At 49.1% G+C, this 15638-nt stretch overlaps 1 protein-coding gene across 1 annotated transcript in view; it reads right to left on the bottom strand.

The window, feature by feature from the left end:
* LOC139226201 (somatostatin receptor type 2-like) overlaps positions 1-15096 on the bottom strand; it is a 33895-nt gene extending 18799 nt beyond the window's left edge. Inside the window, exons 1-3 of the mRNA XM_070856831.1 lie at positions 14865-15096; positions 6868-6968; positions 3632-3702 (exon numbers count right to left, since the gene is read on the bottom strand). Of these exons, the coding sequence (XP_070712932.1) occupies positions 3632-3702; positions 6868-6968; positions 14865-15096 (404 nt within the window). The remainder of the gene's footprint in view (positions 1-3631; positions 3703-6867; positions 6969-14864) is intronic.
* Between the last annotated feature and the right edge of the window lie 542 nt (positions 15097-15638).

Here is a 15638-nt window from a genome sequence, read left to right as displayed (position 1 = left end):
TGAGGAGCTCAGCAAGTTAACCGAGCACCCAGGCCCTGCAACACATCGGAGTTGCATTCATTCCTGGGATTGTTGAACTATTTCGGGAACTTTCTGCTGAACTTGAGCACGTTGCTGGAGCCGCTACACGTGCTCCTGCGAAAGGGGTGCGATTGGTTTTGGGGGGACTGTCAGGAACGGGCTTTCGATCGGGCGCGGAACTTACTTTGTTCTAACAAATTGGTGACCCTGTACGACCCCTGTAAAAAATTGGTTCTGACATGTGATCGTTCTATGGGGTTGGGTACGTGTTGCGGCAGGGCAATGCTGAGGGTCAACTGCAACCTGTGGCTTATGCCTCCAGGTCACTCTCTCAAGCAGAACGGGGTTATGGCATGGTTGAGAAAGAAGCGCTTGCATGTCTATGGTGTGAAAAAAATGCCTCTTTGATAGGAAATTTGAATTAGAGACAGACCACAAGCCATTAACATCCCTGTTGTCAGACAGCAAGGCTGTCAACGCCAATGCATTAGCTCGCATACAGCGATGGGCCCTCACGCTGGCTGCTTATGACTACACAATTCGGCACTGGCCCGGCACTGAAAATTGCGCAGATGTGCTCAACAGGCTTCCGCTGGCCACCACTGAGGGGGCAGCGGAGCAAAGCGCTGAGATGGTCATGGCTGTCGACGCCTTCGACAGCGCAGGCTCCCCCATCACAGCCCGCCAGATCAAAATCTGGACAAACAGAGATCCCCTTCTATCCCTGATTAAGAAATGTGTTCTGGCTGGGGATTGGGCGCCCGCACACGGAGCATGCCCTGAGGAGGTCAGATCCTTCCACAGACGGATAGATGAGCTCTCCATCCAGGCCGACTGCCTACTATGGGGCAGCCGGGTAGTTATGCCCCAGAAGGGGAGGGAGGCATTCATCAGAGAACTCCACAGCGAGAACCCAGGCATCGTGCTGATGGCCATTGCCCGGTCACACGTTTGGTGGCCTGGGGTTGATTCAGACCTGGAACACTGTGTTCACAGGTGCCCGGCATGTGCCCAACTGGGTAATGCCCCCAGGGAGGCCCTGCTCAGCCAGTGGCCCTGGCCCACTAGGCCATGGTCACGCATTCATGTAGACTACACGGGCCCGTTCATGGGAAAGATGTTTCTCTTCGTGGTCGATGCGGACTCAAAATGGATCGAGTGCATCATTCTGAATTCATGCACGTCATCCACCACCGTGGAAAGCCTACGTGCGATCTTTGCAACCCATGGCTTGCCGGACATCCTGGTTAGTGATAATGGCCCATGTTTCACAAGCTACGAATTCCGGGAGTTCATGTCGGGTAATGGCATCAACCATGTCAGGACAGCGCCGTTCAAGCCGGCCTCCAATGGCCAGGCGGAACGTGCGGCCCAAATCATTAAGCAAGGTATGCTCAGGATCCAAGGACCCTCCATACAATGCCGCCTATCGCGCCTCCTGCCGGCCTATAGGTCCTGACCGCACTCGCTCACGGGGGTCCCGCCCATAGAACTACTAATGAAACGGGCACTCAAAACTCGGTTGTCTCTCATTCACCCAGTCCTGACCGACATTGTTGAGGGCAAGCGCCAGTCCAAAAATGAGTACCATGACCGCAATTCAAGGGGGAGGTGTATAGAAATAAATGATCCCGTATTCGTCCTCAATCACGCCATGGGGTCCAAATGGCTTGAGAGTACTGTAATTGACAAAGAGGGGAATAGGGTCATTGTGGTAAAACTCAACAATGGTCAGATATGCCGCAAGCATCTGGACCAAGTAAAAAAAAGGTTCAGCACCGACACGGAGGAACCTGAAGAAGTCCATGAGATGGAGCTCACAAACCCACCAATGAACGAACAACAAGAGCAATCAGTAGAATGCACAGTCCCTGCGGTCAGCCCGGACAGGCCAGAAGCACCACAGGTGACAGACACTCACGTTAGTGTCCAACAACCAAAACCCCAACTGCGGCGCTCCACGAGGGAGCGTTGACCACCTGAAAGACTAAACCTATGATCCCAATAAGACTTTGGTGCGGGGGGGGGGGGGGCGGGGGTGATGTCATGTATGTAACACCACTGTATTACTGTACACACTTGACCTTGATGCACACCTTGACCACAAGAGGTGCACTTGTGGGAGACTGCCCCATACCTGGGCACCCAGGTATATAAAGGGAGGTCCCACGCAGGGTTACTTTGTCTTAGTGTTGTAAATAAAGAGTTAAGGTCTGTGTGTGACCTTGTCCCCAGAATGTGCCTCGTGTGGTTTTATACTATTGAGTAAGGACTTTACACCTCCGACAGTGCAGCCTCAGCACTGCACTGGAGTCGCAGCCTAGATTTATTGGTGCTCAAGTCCCTGGAATGGATTTGAACCCACAACCTTCTGCCTCAGAGATGAGAATGCTACCCACTGAGCCCCAGTTGGTAGCATTTTTTTTTGTTGAAAGGAGTCTCATTATCTTTGCACAGCCAAGCCTATGCAACATTAGTGAGATTTTGCTGCCAATCCTACCAACAATTTTGTCATGCCACTATTACAGAGGGTAATAGTGGCATGACAAAGGTGACGTGTTATTATAGGGTCCACACTGGTACCAAGGGTGGGGGACACAACACAATGAAACCCCTGACAATCTTTGAACAATGGATTATGGTCATGGACACTAAGCCAGTTAGAAGTACTTCTCGGGAGCTGGGAGGGAGGCTGATGCCAACTGGCATATACCAAATTGAAGCAGAGGAAGATAGAGGGCCATGGGGAGAGGGTGGGGCGCTGGGGCTCATTTTCCATTGCTTTAGCAAAGAGCCAGCAATGACACAATGGACTGAATGCCCTCCTTATGTGCGGTAAATTTCTTTGGTTCAATGGCTCTAAATTGATAGCCCTTCTCCTGACTGCAGAGCAGGTAACATAAATGGTCCGTCTACAGTGTCAACGGTTTTGCAGATCATTACTTTAAAAAGTAATAGCGAATTGGCGAAGGGCGCTAATGTAATCGTCAATGTACCATCTGCTGTATTTACTGGCCACCACACGTTAAAAAAATCCACGCAGAGGCATCTTCCACCCTTCACAAGTATTTTGGGATCCGGAATATTTGGGATCCTGTGAACTCATCCCTTTTCAGCGTGGAAGCAAGTCATCCTCGTTTCGAGGGTCTGTCTATGATGATGATTACTGATCATGGTGAAGGAACCAGCAGAAGCCATAGCTGCTCCATACATCATCGGACTCGGTGTCACCACTTCAACCAAGTGCCAGCTGAGAAACTAGTACTCAGGGATTCTCAGGGACCAAGGGAGAGGAGAAAGCACTGAATGTGGCACGGTACATTGGTGCTAACAAAAGAGGTGCAAACTGGTCAGGAGACAGCAAGTGGCGGTCCAGGAACCATCGGATCAACTGCCCCTGCTCGGAGTCCTTGGAATAGTGTGCTCAGTCAGCCGGCATTCCAAAAAACACAAATTAAACAGATCATTGTGTAGAAGCCACTTGATTCCTTTCCTGTGGCGATGGGGGTGAATGGATCCATAGTGTGGAGTCTGCTATTGGTAAGACCCCAGCACTATTCACAGTTACTGCACAAAATCCATTGAAGTTGAGCTACGGGCAACCACCAACCTGAGCGATGCACATTCCTCTCTCCTCTGGTAGATGGATGAGGTGCCCAGGAGATACCCTCCAACAATAGCCTGCAAGGGCAGACAGAGGAGCAGCTAAGATATTAAAAAAAAAGAAAGAACTTGGATTTATATAGCGCCTTTCACGACCTCAGGACATCCTAAACTGCTTTACAGCCAATTAAGTATTTTTGAAGTGTAGTCACTGTTGTAGTATAGGAAACGCAGCAGTTAATTTATGCACAGCAAGCTCCCACAAACAGCAATGTGATAATGATCAGATAGTATTATGTATTTTCAGTGATGTTGGTTGAGGGATAAATATTGGCCAGGACACAAGGCTCTTCTTCAAAATAGTGCCATGGGATCTTTTACATCCACCTGAGAGGACAAACAGGGCCTCGATTTAACATCTCATCTGAAAGACTGCACCTTCGACAATGCAGCACTCCCTCAGTACTGCACTGGAGCGTCAGCCTAGGTTCTTTTCGTGCCCCAGTTTCTGGAGTGGGACTTGAACCCATGACCTTCTGAGCCAGAGGTATATAATTTATTCAACATTAAAAGCATTTACAACATCGTGATCATCCCATTGAATCGTACAAATCCATTCCGCCCCTCTGCACAGCTGTTCCTCCAACACATATTAACATCAAAACCTGAAGTTTGATTTGGCTCCCGTAATATATATTAATCTATTGTAGTTTAAAAATTGATCATAACCAAACCTTTCTAACTCTTTCTAGGATATCTTCATCCCAAAAGGTTTCTTGCGGACACAACAGGTCAATGCCTTTAAAACAGGGAAGGTGGCTCAACCGTGGCTAACAAGGGAAATTATGGATAGTGTTAGATCCAAGGAAGGGGCATATAAATTGGCCAGAAAAAGCAGCAAACCTGAGGACTGGGTGAAATTTAGAATTTAGCAGAGGAGAACAAAGGGTTTAATTAGGAGGGGATAAATAGAGTATGAGAGGAAGCTTGCAGGGAACATAAAACTGACTGCAAAAGCTTCTATAGATATGTGAAGAGAAAAAGGTTAGTGAAGACAAATGTAGGTCCCTTCCAGTCAGAATCAGATAAATTTATAATGGGGAACAAAGAAATGGCAGACAAATTGAACAAATACTTTGGTTCTGTCGTCACTAAGGAAGACACAAATAAACTTCCGGAAATACTGGGGGACCAAGGGTCTAGCGAGGAGGAACTGTGTTAGTCAGAAAATTGTGTTAGGGAAATTGATGGGATTGAAGGCTGATAAATCCCCAGGGCCTGATAGTCTGCATGCCAGAGTTCTTAAGGAAATGGCCTTAGAAATAGCGGATGCATTGGTGGTCATTTTCCAACATTCTATAAAGTCTGGATCAGTTCCTACGGATTAGAGGGTAGCTAATGTAACTTCACTTTTTAAAAAAGGAGGGAGAGAGAAAACAGGGAATTATAGACCAGTTAGCCTGACATCGGTAGTGGGGAAAATATTGGAATTAATTATTAAAGATGTAATAGCAGCGCATTTGGAAAGCAATGACAGGATCGATCCAAGTCAGCATGGATTTATGAAAGGGAAATCATGCTTGACAAATCTTCTAGAATATTTTGAGGATGTAATTAGTAGAGTGGACAAGGGAGAACCAGTGGATGTGGTGTATTTGGACTTTCAAAAGGCCTTTGACAAGGTCCCACACAAGAGATTAGTGTGCAAAATCAAAGCATATGGTATTGTGGGTAATGTATTGACGTGGATAGAGAACTAGTTGGCAGACAGAAAGCAGAGAGTCGGGGTAAACGGGTCCTTTTCAGAATGGCAGGCAGTGACTCCTGGGGTACCGCAAAGTTCAGTGCTGGGACCCCAGCTATTTACAATATACATTCATGATTTAGACAACGGAATTTGTAGATGACACTAAGCTGGGTGGCAGTATAAGCTCTGAGGAGGATGCTAAGAGGCTGCAGGGTGACTTGGACAGGTTGGGTGAGTGGGCAAATGCATGGCGGATGCAGTATAATGTGGATAAATGTGAGGTTATCCACTTTGGTGGCAAAAACAGGAAGGCAGAATATTATCTGAATGGTGACAGATTAGGAAAAGGGCAAGTGCCCTTTGAAAGTTGGCATGCAGGTACAGCAGGTGGTGAAGAAGGAAAATGGCCTTCATAGCGAGAGGATTTGAGCATAGGAGCAGGGAGGTCTTACTGAAGTAGTACAGGGCCTTTGTGAGGCCACACCTTGAATATTGTGTACAGTTTTGGTCTCCTAATTAGAGGAAGGACATTCTTGCTATTAAGGGAGTGCAGCAAAGTTTCACCAGACTGATTCCTGGGATGGCAGGACTGACATATGAAGAAAAACTGGATCGACTAGGCTTATAGTCATTGGAATTTAGAAGAATGAGAGGGGATCTCATAGAAACATATAAAATTCTGACGGGATTGGACAGATTAGATGCAGGAAGAATGTTCCCGATGTTGGGTGAGTCCAGAACCAGGGGTCACAGAATAAGGATAAGTGGTAAGTCATTTCGGACCGAGATGAGGAGAAACTTCTTCACTCAGAGAAGTGTGAACCTGTGGAATTCTCTACCAAAGAAAGTTGTTAAGGCCAGTTCGTTAGATATATTCAAAAGGGAACTAGATGTGGCCCTTACGGCAAATGGGATCAAGGGGTATGGAGAGAAAACAGGAATGGGGTACTAAAGTTGCATGATCAGCCATGATCATATTGAATGATGGTGCAGGTTCGAAGGGCCGAATGGCCTACTCCTGCACCTATTTTCCATATTTCTATGTTTCGATGTCCTGCTGCCCCTTTAAGGCTCCTGCCTCTTGCCCTCTCTCCTTGTCTTACCCCCTCCTGCTCCCTGAGATTTCCAACTCCCCGTCTTTCTTTGGAGTTTTTACACTTACCCCGCACCTCGCTCCCGCCTCCGCTGCACCCCCCCCCCCCCCCCCCACCGGACACCCGATTCTTTAGGGAGAGCCTAGCCGAATTATGGCTCGACTCTGCCCTTGACGCGTGCTGCCCTCTGCTGTCTTTGTCCTTTTCCACCTTACTTGGTGTGTTTTCCACCATCTCCATCCTATTCTATGCTCCGCAATTTTTTGCCTCTTCTTGCGCTCTTTCCTCATTCCGTTCGGCGGCTGTGTCCTCCGCCTGCTCTTCTGGCCACTCCACTCACACCTCCTACACCTTGTCCCATCTCCTCATCACTCAAGGGGCTTCCTTCTGCCTCACACTTACAGCGGGTTGGGCCTTTGTGACAAACCGCACAGCTCTCCGCCTTGCATCTCCGAGCGATATGTCCAGACTTGCCACAGTTATAACAGTATAGGTCTGGACAGCTGCTTACAAGATGGTCGTGCCCAAGACAGTAATAGCAAACCTTCACCTGGTTATCATGCAGAACCCGGAAGTACTGCACTCCTTCCATTGTCGCAAATTTCATACTTTAGGATAATGACTTCACCCCCTCTGGGAACCGCATCTATACATAACGGGTTCCATCGGCTACCCACATTCCAGAATAGTATCTCCTCTTTATTGCTGAACAACTTTTTTATTACACATTGTCCTCACCATAAACTTGCAGATTTAAGAATGAAACCACCACCTCTTCAGAATACAGCAGAGATACATCCAAGTACTTCTCACCAACCTTCAAACTCAGTAAAAGTCTTTCCACCTCCTCTCGGCCACTGACCATCACCTCAAACCCAACATTCGGCTTTGTTCAGCAAGCAAAGCAACTTCCCTCACCACAGTCCTCATGTACCACCTGGATTATATCCCAAGCTAGCATCTGCTTGTCCTCACACTGAACCACCCATGTTTTCTTTTCCAAACCTCCTAGGGTCCTGGCCCAAATCTTTGGGCTTTTTATTCTCCCTTCCCCCAACATTTTCTCCCCTGATTAAATTCATCCTGGGAACACTGCCCTCTGAGGGACAGCCATCTGGCTGCTGTTTATGGGCCAAAAAGTCCTTAAGCCTGGAAAAAACAATCCAAAAACCCACCACCAATCTTTTACAGTCTCACTCCAACTCCCAGCAGTAATCTGCAGCACCTGTTCACTCCTAGCCCCTCCCACCGAGAGTGCCGCCCACTGAGCCACAGCTGATACGTGTAGTAGTATGAGATCTGTCCCATCGGCAGACCTCTCAAAACTAAACCACCCTAACAACTCAGGCACAAGAGCTTCATAGCACTGATGAAGGGACAACAAAAGCAGTTGCCACCAAAGCCTGAGGGTGTCTTGGGTCTCAGGAAAATCAGCCGATACCAACCATTATCCCATCACCTATGGAAGCACTACAGCATCATCACCGACAGCATACCCACTGAAACGTGGACGTGCACAAGTTAGAAGCGGTGCTGAGCACGGCAAGAAATATTGCGGGGCTAACGTGCATTTGGAGGATACATAGAGGATCATACATGTAAAAAGTAAATTAAAACACATCACTTTCAGTATAAAAGAAAGACTTGGGCTAGACTTTCCTCTGTGATCGCTCGATATTTCCGGCCTAAGTGGTGTTTTTATTCTTCAGGATCGCCGGAATATCGCCTTTTTAATTTGGGCGATAGCCTTAGCGATGTGAAATGGGTGATAACGATGTATTTAGTCGTGCAAGGCTGGCACCCATAGCAACGGCCATTCTGCGCATGCGCGTTTTTTTTTAGGCAAATAACTTTTCCCACAATTCGGGAGGTCAGGGGTCATCTGCGCATGCTCAGAACACAAAGGGAGGGAGAGCGAGAGAGGATTTCTGAGCGAAGGGTGTTAATTGTCGAGCTTGTCATTTGAAGTATAAATAATGGATAACGTTGTGATAGAGATGGAGCATGAAGAGTCGGGGGAGAGTGCTGGGGAGGTTGGAGGGAGAAGGAGGGCGAAACTGTTCCCTGAAGAGGCGAACAAGGCCTTGGTCCACGAGGTGGCGACTCGGTGTGTCCAATTAACCCGGGGTGGGCATGGGACCGCCCCCCCCCACCCCCCAGAACTTACAGAAAAATATGGGCTGATATTGCCGAGGTCCATGATATAAGAGAGCCAGACCAGTGCCGCAAGCGAAATTTATAATTGTAATAGTGCACTGACTCATTAATTAGAATGTAAATCTGCCAGATTGTAATTAAGCTGGGTAATCTTGGGTAGCTTCCTTGTTAAGATTTGGACTGGGGTCGGAACCTGAGTCCTTTAACTCTAATCTTGCTGAGATACATCTTAATCGAGAGTATTAATTATTATTTAAACACTTTGATCGAAAATTGGGGCCAAAGGAATGACTGGAAACACAGACTGCAAACACTGGGCATTTCTACCACTTTAGTTTAGAAGGAGAATTATTAAATTATATCGTTGCTTGTGTGCTGTAAGCAACTCTTTAACTTGGGCACCATCTCCTTTTTGGTTAGGTTGGTGGATGGGGGCACGACTGAGTGCTGAGGGGGCCACTCAGCTTTGCCCAGACTGTGTGAGTCTCTCTGATTGCTGTCAGTCACACAGTGATCCAGCCTGGACTGGGGGAGAGCTGCCCTGGCTCACTGTCTGCCCTGGAACACTTTGGGACATTAGCTCCAGCCACACCGAGGTCTCTGAGCACAGCCCATGGACACGGTGCCCCCTCCCCTCATGGTCCTGTCATTGCCGAGCTCACCAGCTCAACAGCAGTCCTGATTGCCTCACCGCGGGGGTCTCCATCGATTGCAATAACCCAGCTCCTTCCCCTCAGGCGCTGAATGACATGGCCTGTGTGTCATGTATCTTACATTATTATATATAACTGCATCCTAACATGCTATACATGACTACATGATTGCAATAAGCTATGACCTGTAACCAATAGCATACCTTACCACCAGGGGTGCACTTGCAAGAGACAGGTACATAAGGACAGGTCTCAGGCAAGTGCAGCATTCCAGAGCTGTGAAATAAAGGTGCAGATCCAGAGTGACCTTGACTTCACTACATGCCTTGTGTGAATCTGTATTGAGGGGACAGGACTTTACAGTGGCGATGAGGATGGGATTACAGAATCCACAGAATGGCAAACAACGGATCAGATGAAAAGTACAATGCGGGAGACAATTGGGAGGACTTTATAGAAAGGCTCCAGCAAAGCTTTGTAACCAAAGACTGGTTAGGCGACGATAAGGCAGACAAGAGAAGAGCCCATCTCTTGACCAGCTGTGGCTCGAAAACATACGCTTTAATGAAGGATCTGTTGGCACCCGAGAAACCAGCAAGCAAGTCGTTTGAAGAATTGAGCACACTGGTAAGAGACCACCTGAAGCCAGCGAGCAGCCTACACATGGCCAGATACAGGTTCTACAACTACAGATGCTGTGTGGGCCAGAGCACACCCGACTTCGTGGCGGAACTTCGGAGGTTGGCTAGTTTATGTGAGTTCTCCGATGAACTGAGGAGAGAAATGCTGAGAGACTTTTTCATTGAAGGAATAGGCCACGCAGGCATATTCCGAAAGCTCATAGAGACCAAGAACCTGACCTTAGAGGCAGCAGCACTGGTTGCACAGACATTCTTGGTAGGGGAAGAAGAAACGAGTTGATTTACAATGCAGGTCCAACATCTAATGAAATAATGGAACAAGGAGTTCACAGCATTAGACAAGCTGCTACCCCTACACACAGACAAAACCGGGAGAACAGGCTCTCGACAACAGGCAGAAGCCATCAAGGGCCACAGGAACGGCCGTTCACACCTCATCAACCCACAATGCGAGCAATCAACTACAAACTGAGAGAAGCTCAAGAGAGATCAGCCAGACGCAGCTCATTCTTTGGGAACACTTTAAACAATAGAACAGGTCTGTGCTGGAGGTGTGGGGGTGGGCACTCGTCAAAGGGATGTCGATTTCAGCAGGCTGTTTGCAGAAATTGTGAATATACAAGGCATTTGGCCCGCATGTGCAAACAAACGGCAGCTCGGCTGGTATACGAATCGGATGGGTCGGAAAGCGGACCAGAAGATGGTGGGGACAGTACCCGGGACACCAATGTACAGCGGGTCAACACGATCAATGGCTGTTGCTCTTACAACACGATGCCTCCTATAATGATGAGGGTCCCACTCAATGGAATATCTGTCAATATGGAGTTGGATACGGGAGCGAGTTAATCTCTCATGGGGGCTCAACAATTTGAACAACTGAAGCCGCATAAAAGAGACAGACCAAAACTCACAAGGGTTGACACCACACTAAGGACCTACACCAAAGAAATCGTACCAGTCCTCGGCAGCGCCATGCTCTCTGTCACACACAAAGGGACAGTGAACCGACTTCCCCTGTGGATTGTCCCCGGAGAACCCCCAGCACTGCTGGGGAGAAGCTGGCTGGCAAAACTAAACTGGAAATGGGATGATGTCCATGCCATGTCATTAGAGGAACGGACCTCCTGCTCAACAGTTATAAAACGATTTGAACATCTCTTTCAGCCAGGTGTGGGCACTTTCAAAGGGGCTAAAGTCAAAATCTACATCACACAGGATGCTTGACCGGTCCATCACAAGGCCAGAGCTGTACCCTATGTGATGAGGGAAAAGATTGAACACGAACTAGACAGACTTCTGCGGGAAGGCATTATATCACCTGTGGAATTTAGCGACTGGGCAAGCCTGATGGATCTGTGGGGACTACAAATCTACCATAAACAGAGTCTCCCTACAGGACCAGTGCCCGCTGCCCAGAGCGGAGGACTTATTTGCCACATTGGCTGGAGGTAAACTTTTCTCAAAATTAGACCTCACATTTGCGTATATGCCGCAAGAATTGACCGAGGCGCAACATGGAGAGTCTGCTCAAGTCCATCCCGGGGACGGTTGTATTTCAAGACGACATACTTATCACGGGCAGGAACACCGACTCCCATCTCCGTAATTTGGAGGAAGTACTAAAGCGGTTGGATCGGGTAGGCCTACGAGTCAAGAAATCCAAGTGCCTGTTTCTCGCACCCGAGGTTGAATTTTTGGTCAGAAGGATTGCCGCTGATGGAATCCGCCCAACAGAGTCCAAAACAGAAGCAATTCGCCTGGCACCCAGGCCCCGGAATGTCTCAGAACTGCGCGCCTTTCTCGGGCTACTCAATTACTTTGGGAACTTTATGCAGAACTTAAGCACGCTGCTGGAGCCTCTCCACGTGCTATTCAGGAAGGGGTGCGATTGGTTCTGGGGGGACGCCCAGGAACGCGCCTTCAATAAGGCACGCAACCTTCTGTGCTCCAACAGTGTTTTGACTTTCTTTGACCCAAGTAAAAAGCTAGTTCTCAAATGCGATGCGTCAGTGTATGGGGTCGGGTGCGTTTTGCAACATGTCAATAGTGCGGGCAAATTACAACCCATAGCTTATGGCTCCAGGTCACTTTCACGGGCAGAGCGCGGGTACGGAATGGTAGAGAAGGAGGCGCTCGCGTGCGTGTACGGTGTCAAAAAGATGCACCAATACCTTTTCGGGGCCAGGTTCGCTTTAGAAACCGACCACAAGCCCCTCACGTCCCTCCTATCCGAGAGCAAGGCAATAAATGGCAATGCCTCGGCGCGAATTCAACGGTGGGCACCCATGCTGGCGTCCTACGACTACACAATAAGGCACAGACCAGGCACAGACAACTGTGCCGATGCGCTCAGCAGGCTACCCCTGGTGACCACGGAAGGGTCTGATGAACAGGACTGTGAGATAGTCATGGCAATCAATGCCTTTGAGTCCACAGGTTCGCCCATGATGGCTCGCCAAATCAGAGCCTGGACGGCCAGCGACCCCACGTTATCCTTACTAAAAAGATGATTCCTAACAGGTGACTGGGCAGAGGCTCGCGATGCCTGCCCCGAGGAATTGAAACCCTTTCACAGGCGCATGCATGAGCTATCCCTACAAGCAGACTGCCTGATGTGGGGCAACCGAGTAGTCATGCCTCTGCGAGGCAGAAAGGCATTTGTCCGGGAACTCCATTGCGAGCACCCGGGGATCGTTCTCATGAAGGCCATAGTCAGATCCCACGTCTGGTGGCCTGGTATTGACGCGGACTTGGAGCTCTGCGTCTGAAGGTGCACCATTTGTGCCCAACTCAGCAATGCCCCCAGGGAGGCTCCACTGAGCCCCTGGCCCTGGCCTACCAAACCGTGGTCGCGGGTGCACATACACTATGCGGGCCCATTCATGGGCAAAATGTTCCTCGTAGTTGTAGATGCATTTTCAAAGTGGATCGAATGCACCATTTTAAACTCGAGCACAACCTCCACCACTGTGGAGAGCCTCGCAACCATATTTGCAACGCATGGAATCGCTGACATATTGGTCAGTGACAATGGTCCGTGCTTCACCAGTGCAGAATTCCAAGACTTTATAATTGACCACGGCATAAATCACATCAAGACGGCACCGTTCAAGCCAACCTCCAACGGCCAGGCGGAGAGAGCAGTGCAAATCATTAAACAACACATGCTTAAAATCCAAGGTCCCACGCTACAGGGTCGCCTGTCGTGACTGCTGCTGGCATACAGATCTCGTCCGCACTCACTGACTGGGATCCCCCCCGCGCAACTGTTGATGAAAAGGACTTTAAAAACAAGGCTCTCATTAATCCTCCCAGACATGCATGAAATCGTTGAGGCAAAGCGCCGTAAGCTGACTGAGTACCATGATAGAAATTCGAGGGGGTGATGGAATGAGATAGGGGACAAAGTGTTACTAAAGTATGGCAGGGGTCCCAAATGGCTTGCAGGGACAGTAACGGGCAAGGAAGGAAACAGGCTACTGGTAGTACAAATGGACAATGGCAAAACCTGCCGGAGGCATGTAGACCAAGTCAAAAGCAGATTTACCAACAACACTGCGGAACCAGAGGCAGACTACAATGTGGAACTCGCACCACACCTGGTGGACAGACAGAGGGAACAACCTGAGGAAAGGGCAATCCCAACAGACAGCCCAGGCGAGTCAACAACAATCACACCAATCGAAACAGACAGCCCAGGCGAGATACCAGCAACCACACCCAAAGAAAAACAGACACCAAGGCAAACAACTGACCACAACTCAGACGCTCCACGCGAGAGCGTAGACCACCTGAGAGACTGAACGTATAAAGACAATAAGACCTTGGGGGAGGGTGATGTCATGTATCTTACATTATTATATATAATTGTATCCTAACATGCTATACATAACTGTAATAAGATATGACCTGTAACCAACAGCATACCTTACCACCAGGGGTGCACTTGCAAGAGACAGGTATATAAGGACAGGTCTCAGGCAAGTGCAGCATTCCAGAGCTGTGAAATAAAGGTGCAGGTCCAGAGTGACCTTGACTTCACTACATGCCTCATGTGAATCTGTACTGAGGGGATAGGACTTTACACCGTGGATGGGGCCTTTCCTGGGGATTGTATGCGAGAGGGTTGGTGTAAAGCATTAGTTCCTAAACACGATCTTTTCTCTGAATATAGATGTGATAACCAGGTATCAATTGGATGCAAACCGTATTAGCATATAACGTTAACGTTAACGATGAATAGCATGTGGAATGACTAATTGTGGATTACAATATCTGTGTGTTTCCATAATAGTACCGAGGCAATTAGCTTATGCCATTCTCTTGTCACATTTGCGGAGGAAGATGTCTAAGAATCAAGCCGAGCAGTGGCGTACCAGCGGAGGGCCTGCTGATCTTCACGCTTTGACTGATTTGGAGGAGTGTGCCTCTGCCCTTTTAGGCACGCATTATCGTTCTGCCACCCATGGTGGTGCAGATCCCGTTCTTGCGCCACATGAGTAATGTGTAAACCAGTGGTAAGTTAAAGTAATTTACTGCCATTTGATTATAATATATGAATGATGTAATGTTATGGATGCAGCTTCTGTACTCTTCTGTACTTTCATGTTGATTGTATGCAACATCTCTCGTTCACGTTTATTACAGTAGTGTTGCTCCTCGTACATATGCCTGTGCAGCGCAAGCATTCTCATGTCTCCCCTTCTCTTCTACTAACTTCCATTATGTTTTCCAGCTCCCCAGGCTTCCAGGCACATTGAGAGGCCACAGGAGCATCACCCCCATTGCTGCAGGTCGTGCTCACCACGGGTGAAGATGATATTACCGAGGAAGGTGATGCACCGGTGGAGGAAGTGCCTGAGGCCACGTCATCCTCAGCGGATGAATTAGCGGGGCCAAGCAGCTTGCAGCAGGGCACTCCGAGTCGTCCAGTGCCCACATCTACCCCGCGGAGGGTGGGTCGGCGAGGTAGGCACGCGCTGAGACGGGCAAATGTGAACGAGGACATGGTGTCTCTGTTGAGGGCGAGCGTAGACATTGGTCGAGAGCTCCTCCAAGTGCTTGGTGGGTTGACCGGCCAGAATCTCGGAGGACATGGGGCAGATGGTTGTGGCAATGCGGCGAACAGCTAACTCCATCGATGCCATGCAGCAGGCGATAGTTTCGGGATACGGCATTACACCCCAAGGTGCCGTACTACTATCATTTGGACAGATGCGAGTCAGGAGGAACCAGTTCCTTCTGACTCAGAAGAAGTTTCTTCGGAAACGTCTTCTCCTCGGCCCCCTGAAGTCCATCTGCCAACGTCACCCCCGCCCCCCCCCCACTCCCCCCCGCCCCCCGTCCCGCCCACAGCAGCAGCCCTTGAGGTGTTCTACTGCAAGACGACTTGGTCCCGTTACTAGGGGTGTAAGTGGGAATAGGGGGCTTCAGATGCCAGGCCAGGCCAGGCCAGGCAAGGATGAAATGTAACGCAACTATAACTGTCACCAAAGTAACTTCACGCAAAGCGTTCATTTATGAGCTGCTGACGCAACAGGTTTGCAGCTGTGTAGCTACCACGGGGCCTTTCCAGTGGTGTGGGTGGGGGGGAGGGGGATCATGGGTTCATCGCCAGGCTGATTGTCCTCCCTGAGTTCCTCGTCCTCCTCCTCCTCATCCCCCTCTTCTACCTCCCCTCTGACCTGAGGTGGACCAACAGTCCCATCTGCCAATTGTT

The sequence above is a fragment of the Pristiophorus japonicus genome, chromosome 16 (assembly GCF_044704955.1).
Source record: "Pristiophorus japonicus isolate sPriJap1 chromosome 16, sPriJap1.hap1, whole genome shotgun sequence".
NCBI classification, from domain to species: domain Eukaryota; kingdom Metazoa; phylum Chordata; class Chondrichthyes; family Pristiophoridae; genus Pristiophorus; species Pristiophorus japonicus.
Note: the sequence above shows the minus strand (reverse complement) of the source record. Positions and strands in the feature narration are given on the sequence as shown.